The 18571-nt window shown below is 42.7% G+C and overlaps 1 protein-coding gene across 1 annotated transcript in view; it reads right to left on the reverse strand.

Moving 5' to 3' along the window:
* Positions 1 to 18571, reverse strand: part of EMC8 (ER membrane protein complex subunit 8) — a 109881-nt gene that overhangs the window by 40873 nt on the left and 50437 nt on the right. The window contains exon 2 of the mRNA XM_078670328.1: positions 3543 to 3619. Coding sequence (XP_078526454.1) covers positions 3543 to 3619 — 77 coding nt within the window. The remainder of the gene's footprint in view (positions 1 to 3542; positions 3620 to 18571) is intronic.

Raw genomic sequence — 18571 nt, forward strand, 5'->3', positions numbered from 1 at the left:
TATAAGCTAGTCGGACTCTGGCCCATAGGTGCCGAAGTGATATGGTGACACAGTCCCTGCATACGGATGTATTATGGTCTCAAGCATTGTTGTGTTCCAGAGCAGAATATCTGCAACAGTCTCTCCACCAAGTTTTGAGATGCTAGACCCTAACAGGAGCCTCTCTGCACAAATACCCTTGGTACAAGAGTACCTGCTTCAACTAATGCTTGTTTTTATGCAGACCAGACACTACTGCATAGGAAGATCGATCTGCAAGTTGAGGCACTTCAAGGCCAGCAAAACCCACAACCAGAGTGACCCAGCTGTCCTGTTTTCCCTTCCTCTGCAAAACCGATGACAACCGTGAGAGCATAAAACACAAGCGACCCGCCCGACAAAACACCACAGCACCTAAGCCCCCCCACCCCGGATCCAGGGAAACAGACTGTGTCTCCTTGCTACAGAGACCCTCGCGAGCCAAGCCCTCTTTGGGTTCTGCCGGACTTGTCCTCAAGTCCCCACTTGCTGCGTTTTTGTTACAGGTACCCTTCCATTGACTTTAACATGTAGTGCTCCAGGCTACCAACTCGACCTGCACCTCTGCACCCGGACACATCAGGGCAGGTAAATCGAAACTGCTGGTGGTTCTTTGGTCCTTGGCCCCTAAGTGCCTTAAGTCCTAAAAGGCACCTTCAACAACTGTTCACAAGTACATGTATGCAGTGTATGTTTCTGACATAGGATAACATTATTGCGTTCGAGGCTCATACCTCAAAAACCATTATTCGAGCATTTTACTGTTTTACTGTAAAAACTATAACTCAGAAAGTACTGAACTGATTCCGATGATCTTGGTGTTTGAAATGATATAAAAATCTGCATTATTTTTCTAAATTAATCTTGTATTTCTATTTGTCGTGTATCTCATTTATTGACTGTGTGTGCAACAAATGCTTAATACTTCCCTCTGGTAAGACTAAGCTGCTCGACCACACTACCACAAATAGAGCACTGGGATTATTAAAGTAAGCCCTGTAAACTAATAAGGGTTGTTTGGACTTTTTGCACCATGTACCCCTACATTGGCCCACTACATAAAAGGCCAGCTTCCTACAGACACTATTTATGCTCAACTGAATTCATTTCTTTCAAGCCACAAAGAACCCAAGTCATACTGGTGAAAAGTGACATAACCAAAATGAAAGAATGGCTTGGCCAACCCACGTGTGAAATTATATCTGACTGCAATCTTGTGCAAGCCCAAAATATTGTTAGACTTTAGGTTTGCTGTTAGTAAATGTAGTGTGATGTGGTGTAGAGGGTGCAGTCCTTAGCCACTATATACTTTTTAAAGGTTAGGTTTTATATTCTTTATATTTATTTTCAGAAACGATACGACTTATCAAGGCAGTTAAGATTTCCGAAAGAAGTTAGTTTCAATGTGTGCAACCAATCATTCCTACTTTTGATTAACTTTAAACAGGCAGGTACATTTGAAGCTCATCTAGCAGGAGATTAACAAGTTACGGGTAACTAATATATGAACACAAATTTCACAGAAGTAATCCGATTTCTTAGGCATTGTGGCTCTATCCAGCCTTACTAGCTGTACAAGACACGGGTGTACTCTGAATTGAGAGCTTCAACAGAAGACGTTTTTTGAAGATTTAATATCAATATAAGTAGAATGGTATCACATATCTTTTCTATGGTTTATTAATTGGGAATAACTAGCCTAGTTATAATATTCTGAACAAAAGTGGGCTGGGAAAAGCTTAGAGTATGGCTCATAATGGGCTAGTAGGCAGGAATTGTCCACTTGACTGGGGCTTTTGGCTCCATCCAGTCTTACTAGAGACATACGACATGCAATTGAGAACTTCAAGAAAACACGTTTGTTGAACAGTTAATCTCAATATAACTCGAATGGCACCACATGTGTTTTTGAAGGTTTATTAATTGAGGAGAATTGTCTTAGTTTTAATAATCTAAGGCAAAGATGTGTTTCTGAAGCAGCATAGATTATAAATCATTATGTGCTACTTTGGATAGATCCTTGCAATCTGCATTGATCACGTATAATGCCTTGAGGACCTAACCTAATCTACAACATTAACAAACCTCACTGAACTCGCAAATTTTATGATGAAATTCTCGCACATCCAATGCAGAAAGCCTCGGTGTCAAGATAGGGCAACACTCATTCATACAAGAGTGACGTTGAATAATTAGTATCTACTGGAGGTTAGTTTTGGAATGGACTGTATTGGTAACAGACGTTGAGATAACACTTTATTTCAAGATTGCTGAAGATCACAAATAAGGTAGAGAACTAAAGTTAACGGGTCGAGGAGTATTTTTGTTTCTCCCGACTATGCACCTAAATATATACAAAAATGGAAAGTCATGTGCACCGAGATAGTTCGTGTGGTAGAATGAATTGATCAAATGTAATGTGGGTGAGTAAAGCAATGTTGTACTCAATGATAAACAGGGGAAATAAAGAGAAAGTTGGAAATAATTTAATTCGGCAAGATGAAATGTATCTCTTGCTGTGTTTGGTAATCATATACATTTAATTTCCACATGTTTCTAGCATAGATGTATGCACAGGTAAGAAGAAAACATGAATTTGCTGTCCTTTTTATCAGAGGCAACATTTTAATGAGCTGCAAGACATCTGCTACAGGATTCAGGCTAAATAAAGAGTGCTATTTACCCTATTGCCTAGCATAACAAGGTGTTTTACAGAAAGATTTTGTTAAAGATGTGTTGTTGAAGACAAAGGAGAATACCTGTAGGGTTATACATCAGCCTTAAAGAGCATAGCTAGTTGACAATGCATCTTGGAATGCTGGATACACGACAAGGTCCAAATTATAAAACGGTTATTTGAAATAATGTGACTTTGAAACCAATTACATTTGATTGTTCTTTTACAGGTCTGTTAGATCTTGAATCTAGTTATTTAATCAACTGCACACTTAATCTTCTCTGAATATATTTTTTTGCTTACAGGTTACACGTTCCATCACGTGTCACTCTGCAGGATATTGGAGATTATTACGTTCAACAACCCAATTTACCAAAATGAGCATTTGGGAATAATTTTATTTCATGATCTCAAGAAACAATAAACCATAAACCCCAATGTTTCTATAGTCGTGACCAAACCACCACACTGTACCCCACTCAGATTACGGTCACCCAAATGCACACCAGGTATCAACAGCGGTGTGTCGGCACTTAGTGGCATAGCTTGTGAAACAGAGGACACTATTTCAGCACTGCTTGAAAGAACAGATTACCAAGGTGGCAGCAAGAGAACATACGGGTTTTATTCTGGTGAGCTCCAGCTTATAATATGCATTTAAAACTCACATCAAGAGTGCTTTGTGTCAATTAAGAATAAATACTGGAAGCAAACACTTGGAAAAAAAATTAAAATAAACATAAGCGCTCCCAGCCCCACGAGGAAGGCTCGCCAAAAGTAAAAAATGTTCTGTGAAGTAGTGTGAATAATCACTTCCCAATGGAGTAAACAAAGTTTACCAACACACCTGTGGTCCCGGAGACGTTCATTGGCCTGGTAGTAACCAGCTATCACATAGTTATTTTCTTTGCACCAAGAATCAATCTACAAAAAAAGAACGACAGAAGTTAAGAATAAAAGAAACGTTGTATAAAGCAAAATTCCCATTCGACATCGTCACCTTCCAGCTGATGTAAACTAAAAATGGCATGGAAGCTCATGCTATTTCTACAACATATGTTACATGGCTGTAAAATCATGCAATAGTTATGATGAAACTGGGTATTTCAAAAGGTTGAGCATATACTGGTGAAGTCCAATCGTAACATTTACATTGAGAGAGCACGAGTTTGAAAAAAATGTATAAGTACACCATATTTACAAGCACATAGTTAGTTTAAACATGTTTTGCACACGAGTGGTTTATATTTAGTAGTGAAACGTATAGAATGTTAAGTAGAGTAACTATAATTGTAACGGTGTGAGATTAATGTAGAAATGTTGGAATATATGTGAAAACCTCATGTTCTCATGTTAAAAAGAGTCATGTCCAAATTAAATGTAACTTTGAAAATCCAGTATTATGTGTAGGCCTTAGGGCAATTCACAGCAAACCTGAACGTGCTGCTAAATTTACGTGAGATAAGGTTGACATGGTTCTTCCAAATGTACTATTGAACTTAGGGTTAAAAGTATATGCTTTAAAGATGTGTTATTTTAGAAACGTATGCTAGTTAAGAATGTTTGCTGTTTAAATCAAGTTAGCGTTTTAAGAGTGCAGGGACCTGCTGCATGTAAATCAAGTAGGCCAGAGCAGATAATGTCATGTAGTTTAAATTGCCATGTGCTCGTTAGGGGAGAGGTCGTGAGGTGTCCAGCATGGAGCTTTGAGAGTGTTTTATGACCAAAGATAAGAATTTGAGGCCCACTGCAGGATGAGCTGTATGCAGGTGCGAGGGTCCTAATCAGCTCGAATGAAAGGGACTTTGTTCAGTGGCGCCTTGCGCAGGCCTGTAGGAGTTTCCAGGAATTTCAGGGGGTATCAGCGCACGGAAGAAGGAGCATGGGAACCAAGGTCAACTATAACGAGGGTCTTCAAGAGTACCATCATGGAGTTTGCCGCGCAAAGATGTACCACGTGAGGGGCGTCCCAAGGGGCGTTTCTATTGGAAATGTGATTTGGTATTAGGGAAAGTGACCCGGGAGGAGAGCAGAGCAGATGATTTTGGGAGCCTAAGGAAGCGGATGGGTAGGCAGATAGGCTGATCAGGAGAGACCCACTATCAGAGAAGAGACAAAGAGAAGTGCGTGATCTTCTTAGGAAGTCACCACGGCTGACACCTAGAGGGTTAAGATTTTGCTAAGTAGGGATGTCACTTAATATAGTGTAGGGACAGACTAACCTTAATTTTTCTTTTCTGTAATGACTTTGAGGTTGCAACTTGTATCCATTTTGGCAACGCTCATGTTATTGGAAGTTGTACTTATTATTCTGTTTTTCAGACTCAGACTATTCAAAAAGTTCATGTTCATAGTGATACCGATTTACCTTCTTAATCTCATTTTGAGAAGTTTGTATCTTCAGTTATCTTTGACTTTATATTAAATCTTTAAAACTTAATTTTGGTTAGTGTTCATTTAGAGTGGTGTAAGTTTTTAAATTGATTGCTTTATTGCGAGATTACCTTTTACTCAAGACAGGTACCAACGATTCAGTCGACAGGAAATGGGATTTGGTAAGATAATTAGTAACCAGTAATCCCGCGTTAGCAGTTGGTAGCAGAGTGAGGATGGTTATCTTCTTGAGGAAGGTAATCTAGAGAGGTTAGTTTACCCCAAGGCCCGAGACGCCGAGAGACGAGCAGCGGAAGAATCGTGTGCCGAAAGGTGCAGACGGTGCGAGAAAAGCAGCAGTATCGGAGAGTGAGTATAAAAAGGGTCATGCGTGAACAGATTGCGGTGTTTTGTGTTGTATTTGTATTGTAATGTCTTGCGGAGTTGAATGCCTGTAGTGTGAATGAGAGAAGGTTGTGAGCGCGCGCAACCTGGTAAACTGGTTACCTGGTAAACGGGTGAACTGGTGAAATCTTAAGTTCAGGCCAGAGCTTAAGTGGTTTTGGGTGTATCGAACATCCAGGGTAGTTGTCGACCATAGTACGGAGGTCACGAGGTACCATTGACCGCCGTGGATCCAAGATAGGGGGAGTGTAAGAGAGAGTGTATGAGTAACGGACGCTGGTCGAAAGTTACTGCGTGTGAGTAACCTATCGGAGAAGGCGATTGTCTGGAAGTAAACGGAAAGACATTTCGCCAAGTTAGGGTGACAACTACAGAAAGACTGTGGGCGTACAGTCAAAGAAAGGTGATCGCTTGGACGGAAGTAATCATTTTTCAGAGTATGAATGAGATGCATGCGTGACCGAGGAGACGAGCTGAGAAAGGAGGGGAACTGCTGCGAAGGGGGACGGGTGACGTCGGCTAGAGCCGCGCTCTGATTGAGCGGTTGGTGTGACGTTAGCTAGAGCCGCGCTCTGGTTGGGCGGCTAGAGTGACGTCGGAGGAAAGTCGCGTACGGATAGGCCAGTTAGTAAGAACGGGGCTGAGATTGGTGGAATATCATCAGGAAGTAAACAAACGCGGAGAAAAGAGAAATCATGAAGTGTTTTAAGTGTTTAAAAGGGATTTTTAAACGTAAACGAAGTGAACATTATTACGGGGAAGAGGCTCCCCCAGAGGGTACGCCAGCTCATTATATGGCAACGAATGTTGGCCTGCATACGATATTGTGGATTGGGGCTTGGAATAAGCTTACGGAAGGGAATGAGGAAATGCAGTTCCCGAAGTACGGGACGTTTAAATTAGAAGTGTTACATCGGCTAAAAGCAACCATGTCCTCATTGAAACCCTCACCTAGACCAACACAGTTTGAGGCTCTTAATGCATGGATTAAGGCTGCACACGACCGAAATTTGAACAGGCGTCAACAAAGGCTGACGCGATCGGTAAGGGCAGTGCGAGATTCCAAATGGGATGAGGAGGAAAAGCGTTGGAGGGTACAGACTATCGAGGTGGAGAAAATGTATCCGATGAGGGAGGTGTCAGGAGGAGGAAACCTCATGGAAGAAGACGAGGAAAGCGAGTCGGAGGACAATCTGATAAACAGATTGTTAATGGATAGACCACCTCCGAGAGTGGAGTTGATAGAAGATAGAGGGCTCGCAAGGGAGGATGGGAATGAGATAGAGGGATATACACCACTCCCTATATCGGAATGGACACCTAGCAAAGGCGGAGAAACACCTCCAAACAACACTGTACAGAGTGTAGTGGGAAGGTTTGTGGTGCAGAAAACGCCAACCACAGAAAGGGTTGAGTCTGTGGGATTGCCAGACGCTCTTCAAGTGCCTGTTACCATAGGACCCATAGTTTCGATCTATAATTCTGAGAGAGATAGAGGGGAACAACAAAGGCAATTGGATAGGGAGAGGATTGAGATGGAAAGGAGGAATAATGTGACAAATGCATGGAAACAATTGCCAGGATCAGTAACATGGAATACCCCATTAGACACAACTGTCGGTCCCAATTCAGAACAGGGAGGTCCGAGAGGACCAATGGATCTAAGGGGACCGCGGCCAAGATCTTTTTCAGAGTTAAGAGCTGATTTGAGGGAATGGGACGGGTCCATAGTATCTCCGAGTAACAGGACAAGAACGGAACCAGAGTGGGAAAGAAGGGGTAACGGGACAGTATCTCATTGTGGGGCCAGCGAAAGCAGTCAGGGCCGGGAAGGCCAAAGTCAAGAGAATAGAGGGGATGCATGTCCTACAAATCAGAGAGAACAGCCGGAACAAAATACTAGGATTGTAGAATGTGAGGAAATGTCCCGTCTCTGGGGGAAGGGAGGAGATGAGGCGGTACGGGCTTTTCAGAATAGGTTTAGGTGCCTTCATCATACACTCGGGGAAGACGTTCAACATTGGAGAAAGGAGAACAGCGATAAGTCCCGCCACGCCTCGAATAATCAGGAATCACAGGGAAGTAGGGAAGAAAGAGGGAGTAATGGAACATCTTACCCTGCATCCCGTGAAACTAGCCCGGAGGGGGAGAGAGGGGCTATGAGGCATGAAGGAGTGTTTCACCACCCACCCCGAGAAGACGGAAAGGCATGGGATCTAGAGAGATGGGAACAGGGGAGGACTCCTTATAATTCACCCATACCTAAACGTAGATCTCGGAGCTGGGATGGGAGAGATGCGGATGGAGGAGCTAAATTGAGTGTCTTGAAAGCTGAAATTAAGGCAAAAAGGCTTGATGTTACCAGTTTAAAATCAGATGTTGATGAGATAATAGATGGAACATTGCCTTTGGAAAGGATAGAATTGTACGAACAGGATGAGTTATTGTTCATGGCAAAGGATATTACTAGGAAAGCTAGAGCGTTTCATGAAAAACTGACTGATTTGGCAGACAAGTATGCCGTGGATTTGTCTAGGACAAGGGCATTGCAGAGTAACCACAGATTACAGTACGCAGACCAAGATCTAGATGAGAAGAGAACTACTGGATTAAAAACACACATAAGAGAGCTGGTAACAGGGATAAGAGTGTGGAGAGAACTGGATAAATGGGAAGAAAGGTGGTCGAAAAAGGGCACAGTTAGGCGAAGTACAAATGTGATGACCCCTGAGGGAAGGGTAATGCAGATGGAGGCATTCCCTTTGCGAGAAATATCAAACGGAAATTATGTACATGTGCCCTGGAGTAGAGGAGATTTAGCTGCATTTACCAACTCATTTCCGAAGTTGCGGGACAATCCAGTCGAATGGTATAAGCAGGTAGAGAGGTTTGTTAAAATCTCGAAAGTACTGTGGATAGATTTGAACACGTTGTTTGACATCGTGGTCCCATCTGATTTGTGGACCCCGTGCAAGACTAGTGTCGAATGGCCAAATGCTGAACCATTGAGGGATGCTCGAACAAATGGACCATCTGAGATTGTCATGCGAAAGTATGAAAGGGTAATAGCATGGCTGAAAGATAAGGTACCACCACAGGACATAGATTGGGTAAAAATAGACCGAACAAGGCAGGAACCCAAGGAGACAGTTCACGAGTTTTATGAAAGATTGTTGAAAACATTCAAGCAATACAGTGGACTAGATGTAATGGATCCCAAAGACATAGGGCAGTTCGTGTCAAAGTTTGTCTTGGGGTTGAGACCTGATATTTGTTTGATGATACAGCAACATTTAATCTGTTGGCAGAACAAACCACTAGATGAGATTTTACGATATGCGAGGTACTGCAGTGACGAGATCGATTCTGAAGCCAAGAATCTAAAGGAGAAATTGATGGTGGTGCAAATGCAGTCCGCTGGGAAGGGTGGCCAGCAGAAGCAGGGGATGGGACGAAAACCAAATGGTCAGAACAAAGATAATGAAGAAGGGCAGAGACCTAGGATAGACTTTGCCACTTTAAAGAAAACGACAAAGTGTCATCAGTGTCACCAGGTGGGGCATTGGCGACGCGAGTGTCCCTTTAACCCTGAAAATGGAGAGTTAGAAGTAGAAGAGCAGGTCCAAGAAGACCCAGTGCAAAAAGTGACAGTCCCAAGTAATAAGGTGGTCAAAGGGGGGACTTCGGCTCCACGGGCCCAATTCCCACAGCCACCGAAGATAACAGCTGGAGGAAAGGTCTTTAAACAAATGCCTCTGTTTATTGAGGAAGAAAAATGTTATTACATTGATCCATTGACAGGACAACGGGTGAGCAGTGAAGAGGATTGTACCCTCGGGGCAGTCCTAGAAGTGGATCAAAGAGGGCCATTTGTTGAGGCAGAAGTGGCAGGGTGTCCCACTACGTTCTTAGTGGATACTGGGGCTACTCGTTCGACTCTGAGATCAGCGGTGGTTCCAGACTTGCCGATGTCAGGAGAAACAATTCAGGTGGTAGGAGTCGCAAATAAGAGAATGACTAGTCCTTTGACAGAACCAGTATCTGTGAAAATAGGAAATCATATGAACGAACATCAGTTTGTGGTTTGTGACTCGAGTCCGGTATGTCTGTTAGGTAGGGATTTGTTATGCAAATTGAATTGCACCATATACTGCACCCCACAAGGAGTGGAGGTACAGACTACCGACGATGATGCTACCTTTAAGGTGGCCAATTCAAAATTCTGTGTAGAACTATATCCTACTCTGACTGTAGAAGATCTTCCACAAGACTTAAGAGATGCAGTGGCGTCAGAGGTGTGGGATTTCACAGGAGAAGATATAGGATTGATTAAAGGGGTAGAACCGGTAAAAATTCTGGTAAAACCAAATGTTGAGTTTCCAAGAACGCCTCAATACAAATTGTCACAGGAAACGATTGCAGGAATAAAGCCTGTGATCGAGTCAATGATACAGCAGGGAATACTGAAAGAAATCGTGGGCAGTCCTTGTAACTCCCCGATTATGGGTTTGCATAAACCTAGTGGGAAGTTTAGGATAGTTCAGGATTTACGAAAGATTAACAACATAGTCGTTTCATGTTGTCCCGTGGTACCGAATCCATCAGTGATATTGTTTCAAATACCATGTCAAGCAGAATGGTTCACAGTGATAGATCTTTGTCAGGCTTTCTTTTCAATCCCATTGGACGAAGAGAGCCGGTACCTTTTCGCTTTTAAAATGGAAGATCGCGTTTTAACATGGTGTCGAATCCCACAAGGATTCACAGACAGCCCATCCATCTTTAATCAGTTGCTGAAGAAGAATCTTGAGAATCTAGTACTGCCACAGAATTCGGTTCTGGTACAGTACATAGATGACCTACTTGTTGCGTCAGAAACAGAGGAAGCTTGTAAAGTAGATTCAATTGTCTTACTGAATCATTTAGCTGAAAATGGACATAAGGTATCTCCGAGCAAGTTGCAATATTGTTTGACAGAAGTACAGTATCTAGGGCACAGGTTAGAAAAAGGGAAACGTAAGGTGTCCCCAGAGAGGATTGAGGCGATAATGAAAATGAATGCGCCTACAACTCAGAGAGAGGTTAGAATGTTCCTAGGAATGGTGGGTTACTGCCGACAGTGGATAGTTAACTTTTCACTGAAAGCAAAGCCCTTACAGAAACTGACGCACAAGGAGGTGAGTGATCCGGTACCATGGGATGAAGAATGTCTGGTGGCGTTTTTACAGCTGAGAGACGATTTATGTCGTGCTCCGGCTCTGGGAATGCCAGATTATGAAAAGTCATTTTCACTCTATTGCTGTGAGAGAGAGGGATGTGCTTTGTCAGTCTTGGCACAGACCCACGGTAATGCCCGTAGACCAGTTGCATACTTTTCGGCTACATTAGATCCAGTAGCCGCAGCGTTGCCCGGATGTCTCAAATCCGTTGCTGCAACGGGTGTCAGCATTGAAAGGAGCGAGAGTATTGTGATGGGACATCCAGTAGTGGTGTATGTACCACATTCAGTTGAATTGTTAATGACCAGGACGAAGACGCAGCATCTGACCAATAGCAGGCTCACGCGTTACGAGCAAGTTATACTTGCCGCAGAAAACGTGACTCTCAGGAGATGCTCTGTCTTGAATCCTGCTACTTTGATGCCATTACCTACGGTAATAGAAGGCGAAGGATGTGAAGACCACGATTGCCTTGATGTGACTGAACTATGCACGAAACCCAGACCAGATATTGTGGATGAGCCATTGTCTGACCCCGATGAAATTTACTTTGTTGATGGCTCATGTTTAAGAGACGATACTGGTCGGTTGAGAGCAGCTTATGCTGTTTGTACTATTACTGGAGTTGTGGAAGCCGCTTGCCTGGAAGGAGTACATTCCGCACAGGTAGCAGAGATTATTGCCCTAACTCGTGCCTGCATAGCAGGAAATGGAAAGAGAGTCACCATCTACACGGACAGCCAATATGGTTTCGGTGTGGTTCATGATTTCGGGCAGTTGTGGTCTCAGAGGGGTTACATGACCTCCTCTGGTTCGCCCATTCGAAATGGAGAATTTGTGCGATTGCTGATAGAAGCATTACAAGGTCCTGTTGACATTGCAGTGGTGAAGTGTGTAGCTCATACTAAGAATACAGATTTTGTGTCACAAGGTAATAGATATGCTGATGAAGTCGCACGCTATTGTGCGGAACAAAGTTATTCTTTCTCAAAGGTGGAAATAGAAGGTGCAGAAGAAAAGCCTGAATTAAGTATGATGTTAGAAACTGTAGACACTTGGGAGGATTTAAGAATAATGCAGGAGAACGCACCTGAAACAGAGAAAAAGGCATGGGAAATAGCAGGTTGTGTGCGAAGTGAAATGGATTTTTGGGTTTCAGCAGATGGGAGAGCTGTGTTACCTGAAGAATTAGCTAATCCCATGGCGAGAGAAATACATGGTCCAGTACATCTAGGAAGGGATGCTATGATGAGAGTGTTTAGGCAAACTTGGTATTGCCCTAAATTTAGAATAGCAGCAGAATCAGTATGTAAGCGATGTGTTACCTGCCAACAACTGAACGTAGGCAAACGAACACCAGTCACATTGAGTCACATTGGGAGGTCGGGGGGGCCTTTCAATAGAATGCAACTAGATTTCATCGAAATGCCAAGAGTCAATCGCCTTCGGTATGTGTTGGTGATTGTATGCGTATTTTCCAGATGGGTTGAAGCGTACCCTACACGTAGGTGCGATACACTCACAGTGGCTAAATTGTTGCTCAGGGAGTTGATACCGCGCTTCGGGGTGCCTGCCTCTTTGGAATCGGACAGAGGAAAACATTTTAACAGCGAAATAGTGAAGATGTTGTGCTCCACTCTGAATATCGATCAAAAGCTGCATTGTAGTTATCGACCAGAAGCTTCAGGAATTGTGGAACAAGTGAATGGCACTTTGAAGAATAGATTGGCTAAAGTAGTGGCATCCACATCTTTGAGTTGGCCAGATGCTCTTCCATTAGTGCTCATGAGCATGCGCAGCACACCTGATAGGAGGACAGGTCTCTCTCCCCACGAGATCCTGATGGGGAGGGCCATGAGACTTCCTACTGTTCCAACTACTGCTCTATTGAATATTACAGATGATCTGATCTTGGATTATTGTAAAGGACTGTCTGACGCCATCCATTCTGTGTCCCTTCAGGTGCATGCGGCTGAAGTTCCAGCAGCGAGGAACCTGTGTCATGACCTGAACCCAGGGGACTGGGTCTTAGTTAAAAAGCACGTCCGGAAGAACTGCCTAGATGTTCGCTGGCGTGGGCCCTTTCAGGTAATCCTGATAACGAACACCGCGGTGAAGTGCGGGGGGCTGCCAAATTGGATCCATGCATCCCATACTAGAAGAGTTCCAGCACCTCTAGAAGGAACAGCTCCCATCCCAGACGAAAGCCCGGAAGTGGAAGAAGAGTCGCAAGAGGGGATTGAGGCAGCTGAGGAGGTGTCGGAAGAAGTTGGGAACGCATCGGATTCAGAAGAAGAGCGAAGGCAGGACGGCAGTGAGACAGAAGACGCAACTGAAGGAGAGAGCAGAAGTGAATACGACTCAGACTCAGATCCGTATCGGAGCGACCAAGAACCAAGTGGGAGGACAAGAAATAGGAGAATAAGGCTTGGAGCTGCCACTTGGCCAACAAGGAGAAGAAGGCTAAGTTTGAGGTCGGCCCAGGAAGAAACGCTTACTCCTATATCCGAAGACTCAGATCCAGAAGAAGATATCCAGGATCAAGCCGAGGAGGGTCTTAGAAGATCAAGTAGGGTGCGAGTGCCTAGCAGAAGATACTCTACTCCCGATTGGACCTACCTCGTTGCAGATGTCTGGGAGACACAGAACAGGGAGGATCAGGTAAGTGGAACTGATCAGAACTGACCCGATCATCACAGTGCAAATAAAGTTTCTACTGCCAGGAGCGGAGACCGAAAGGTTGCTGACACTCAACATCGTTCACCCTGCTCTCCTGAGTGGAATAAGAAAGTTGATTTTAGAAACAGTTGAGTTTCCAGTTTGTTGTTCACGATATCCAATATTGGAGGGAACTCTTCTTCGTTTGGAAATGCTTGAGCGAGTAGTAGAAATGCTAGGAGCACTTATTGTTGTGGACTAATATCATATTGCGAATGTCTTCAAGGGGGTGCAGATCTGGAAAGGTGAAGAAAGTGATCTTGATTAGAACGGACCCCTTTGTAATTGTGGATGTAGAACTGATAGTACCAGGAGTGGAAATTGAAAAAACGCTAACTCTCAATTTCATCCGTCCACTTGTCTAGAAAAAGTTGACTTTCCATGTTGTGGTACGAACTGTCCAGAACCTGAGGGAATGATACTTCGGATGGACATTTATGAAGAAGTAGTGTCACTCCTTGAGTCATACATAACTTAAGACGAAAATAAGACTGTTGCAAAGAAATTGTAAAAACTTGTTGCACGATAACCTAGCGCCGAGTGGAAGAAGAAAAGTGATAGGGGTTTCATTTTAGTGGATGGAGAAGGGCTAGGGTTGTCTATTTTCTACTGGACTTTGAACTGTTTTGCGGAAACAAATTGTCAAGCTTCCAAGTGTTCAAAGAAAGACATTGCAAGAGAGAAAGACTTTGTTTGAAAAGAAGAGGAAGTGAATGCTGGAAGAAAGTCGAAAACTACACTGTTTGAGAACATGGAGGCTGGCAACCCGAACCGCAGGGCAAAATGTATAGCTGTTATATTTTTAGGAGTAGTGGTTTCTCTTATAATTTTAGTGGTAACTGTTTCATTCCTAGCGGGACACGAAGGGGATGAAACCACAGTTAAGGAGGATAAGGGAGTGTCAACACCGAAAACTACCGTTATTAAAGAGAAGGGAAACATCAATGAAAAAGACAAAGCATTGTTAGATGCAGAAGTAAAAAGGTTACACATGGATGAGTCACAGGGGAATTACAAGTCAAATGCTTATGCTAAATTGCTTTATGAATATGTTGATGCCATGGAAGTAAAGGATTGTTATGTTTGTATGCAATTACCAGCTTCAGTGGAGGAGGGTATCAGATACCATCATCTCCCGTTGACATATGGAATAACGTGCAGTTTATTGTTAAGTATGTTTTATGGACGAGACGGATTTGAGTATTACTTCTCGAATTTCGACTCGACATTGCCAGAGGTTCCGAATTTCAAGCATTTGAACAAATGGGACTACTACAAAAGCGAAGACAGATTACACAAATGGTTTATTCCATGGAGAACGTTAGATACTTCACATGCTCGAATCAACAATCTGACTTGTCAAATATCAGAAGTTGAGAAAAAGTTTATAGCTCAGGTAGATACTAGATACAGGAAGCAGAAGGTAGTGAAGGCGTCAGGACAAGGGGAAACAGATTGGACCAAGGAGGAAAGGGCACAACAACGAAAAGGTAGTATTGGTCCAATTGCTTTGGATAAGGAGAAAAGGGGGGAAACTGTGCATTCACAGGAGTTACTCCTATTATGAAAACGTTTATGTAGGTCAAGTCAATTGTGAACATGCCTTTCAATTGGAGTATTACTCTAAGAACTTCATGAAAGGGATGCAAGCAATACCAAATGTATATTTTGTATGTGGAAAATATGCCTATGTAAAGTTACCAGATAATTGGTACGGATCATGCTATCTGGCTGTTGTCTTTCCTAAAATATATCATGTTGAGAATTTAGACACGCCTAAGAAAGAAATATCAACTAGATGGAAGCGAGGGCTGGGTGCAGCAGAAGTAGTTGGAGATGTAATAGGTGCTGCATTCCCTTTCTTAGGACTGATAATGAATGACATTAAGATCAGGAGGTTAGCTACAGTCGTAGATAGGCTATCTGCCAGTACTGCAAGATCCTTGATGCTGATAGAAGGGGAGATGCAATCGATTAGGGCAATGGTTCTTCAGAACCGACTTGCTTTAGATGTTCTGTTAGCAAAAGAGGGAGGAGTCTGTAGGGCCTTGAAGGTCCAGGAATGCTGTACTTACATTCCAGACAATTCAAAGCCTCTAGAGAAGTATATACAAAACATCACTGCCATACACTACGAAATTGAGGACCTGACAAAGGTAAATGTGTGGGAAAAAGTAGGCCATGGAATGGGTAAAGTTGGAAGTTGGTTTACCAACTTAGGAAAGGGTATCGTTTGGTACATATTGAAACCCATCATCATAGTAGTGATTTGTGTAATCACTTTGTGGGGATTGGTGCGTTTGTATCAATGTTATAGAGCAAATAGGTTGCAGAGAACTATGAAGAAACAGGAAGAAGAGTTGACAGCGATGCAGGACACTCAATATAAAAGTCTGAAAGCATTAGAGAGTATGAAAAGAAGTGGTACTGTCCTGACTTCACTTTAAAAGGTTCTACATTTTAGTGTCTTGGTGATGATGACCCCTGAAGGTCATCAAAGGGGGGACTGAGAGAGCACGAGTTTGAAAAAAATGTATAAGTACACCATATTTACAAGCACATAGTTAGTTTAAACATGTTTTGCACACGAGTGGTTTATATTTAGTAGTGAAACGTATAGAATGTTAAGTAGAGTAACTATAATTGTAACGGTGTGAGATTAATGTAGAAATGTTGGAATATATGTGAAAACCTCATGTTCTCATGTTAAAAAGAGTCATGTCCAAATTAAATGTAACTTTGAAAATCCAGTATTATGTGTAGGCCTTAGGGCAATTCACAGCAAACCTGAACGTGCTGCTAAATTTACGTGAGATAAGGTTGACATGGTTCTTCCAAATGTACTATTGAACTTAGGGTTAAAAGTATATGCTTTAAAGATGTGTTATTTTAGAAACGTATGCTAGTTAAGAATGTTTGCTGTTTAAATCAAGTTAGCGTTTTAAGAGTGCAGGGACCTGCTGCATGTAAATCAAGTAGGCCAGAGCAGATAATGTCATGTAGTTTAAATTGCCATGTGCTCGTTAGGGGAGAGGTCGTGAGGTGTCCAGCATGGAGCTTTGAGAGTGTTTTATGACCAAAGATATGGTGGAGTCTGGAATTTGAGGCCCACTGCAGGATGAGCTGTATGCAGGTGCGAGGGTCCTAATCAGCTCGAATGAAAGGGACTTTGTTCAGTGGCGCCTTGCGCAGGCCTGTAGGAGTTTCCAGGAATTTCAGGGGGTATCAGCGCACGGAAGAAGGAGCCTGGGAACCAAGGTCAACTATAACGAGGGTCTTCAAGAGTACCATCATGGAGTTTGCCGCGCAAAGATGTACCACGTGAGGGGCGTCCCAAGGGGCGTTTCTATTGGAAATGTGATTTGGTATTAGGGAAAGTGACCCGGGAGGAGAGCAGAGCAGATGATTTTGGGAGCCTAAGGAAGCGGATGGGTAGGCAGATAGGCTGATCAGGAGAGACCCACTATCAGAGAAGAGACAAAGAGAAGTGCGTGATCTTCTTAGGAAGTCACCACGGCTGACACCTAGAGGGTTAAGATTTTGCTAAGTAGGGATGTCACTTAATATAGTGTAGGGACAGACTAACCTTAATTTTTCTTTTCTGTAATGACTTTGAGGTTGCAACTTGTATCCATTTTGGCAACGCTCATGTTATTGGAAGTTGTACTTATTATTCTGTTTTTCAGACTCAGACTATTCAAAAAGTTCATGTTCATAGTGATACCGATTTACCTTCTTAATCTCATTTTGAGAAGTTTGTATCTTCAGTTATCTTTGACTTTATATTAAATCTTTAAAACTTAATTTTGGTTAGTGTTCATTTAGAGTGGTGTAAGTTTTTAAATTGATTGCTTTATTGCGAGATTACCTTTTACTCAAGACAGGTACCAACGATTCAGTCGACAGGAAATGGGATTTGGTAAAATAATTAGTAACCAGTAATCCCGCGTTAGCAACATCAAAGACTCGAATTTGAGCAGAAACTAACACTATTAAACCAGGCAGGGGTTAACTAACTGAGAATGTAGGGGCTGGGCTAGAACAAGACTAAAAGTGAATTGCCAAGCAATTATAACATTTGAGGTGTACGCTTTGTAAATTGTGACTATAAACATACAGCCTCTGTATGTGGAAAAATCCACTTTTTTTTAGGAAAAAGGTAGATTGTTTTGGATTGGAAGTTCAGAAGATTAAGGGCCCAGGAGCACGTGATGGAATTTTAGGAACCTATTCATGGGTTTAAACCACTTTAAATAGATTCAGATACCAGCAATTACATACCTGACCTCATAAGGGAAACTAGGGGTACCCATGAAGCCACTTTGCACACAATTGATGGGTGTTCTCGGCAGTGACATTTCCATTGTTATTCTGTGACTGAATGAGAGAAATAATGCACTCTGTACTTAAATCCTGATACGACTAGGCTCAACGTGATCAACCATATGGAGACATGCTCGCTGCATGTGTGCTTTTTTATCTTAAAGATACAGTTCTGAAATGTGTTTCCTCTGGCACGTTGTATTCAATTCTCCCCAACGGCAGTCAGCCTGAAGCTGTTGATGTTGAGCTTGTGTAATTGTCAGAAGAGCACATCTAGTGAATTTGAGCCTAAAATTGTACATAAACACCAAAAGCAGTACAGTACTTTTAGTAAGGACTGAGGCTTGTGGAAAATGGTGTTTTCCCAACATGGGCAAGAAAAGTGCACCTGCCAATATTTCTCTTTTACTCTGTTCAGTGTTTCTTTTAAATACTACAAAAGCCAATCAGTACAGCACATATTTCCTTGGCATGAGGCGAGCATTACATTTGGTAACATCGATCATTTAAAAAAAAAAAAAAAAAGGCAGAAGCAAAAAGAAAGGCCACGTTTTGGAATGAACGCAAGACGAAAGGGACAGCAAATGCTGTGGGTTGAAACCGCATTTCCAGCATCAGCAGACCTAAGAATAAGACTGTTCAGCAGGCTTGGGTATTTGGCAAAGTATCTTGGTTGAAGTGGCCAGGTGCCATGCACACAAACAGGTGCACACTAGCAACACCAGCAACTGTATCAAATTCTCTGCTGTGAATGCTGGGTTAAGACGCATGGCCTCACGGAAGGACATCCTGCTGATATTGCTAGTATGCAGGCAGTAGGAGCCAACATGATCCTCAT

This window comes from Lissotriton helveticus, chromosome 12 (assembly GCF_964261635.1).
Source record: "Lissotriton helveticus chromosome 12, aLisHel1.1, whole genome shotgun sequence".
Taxonomy (NCBI): domain Eukaryota; kingdom Metazoa; phylum Chordata; class Amphibia; order Caudata; family Salamandridae; genus Lissotriton; species Lissotriton helveticus.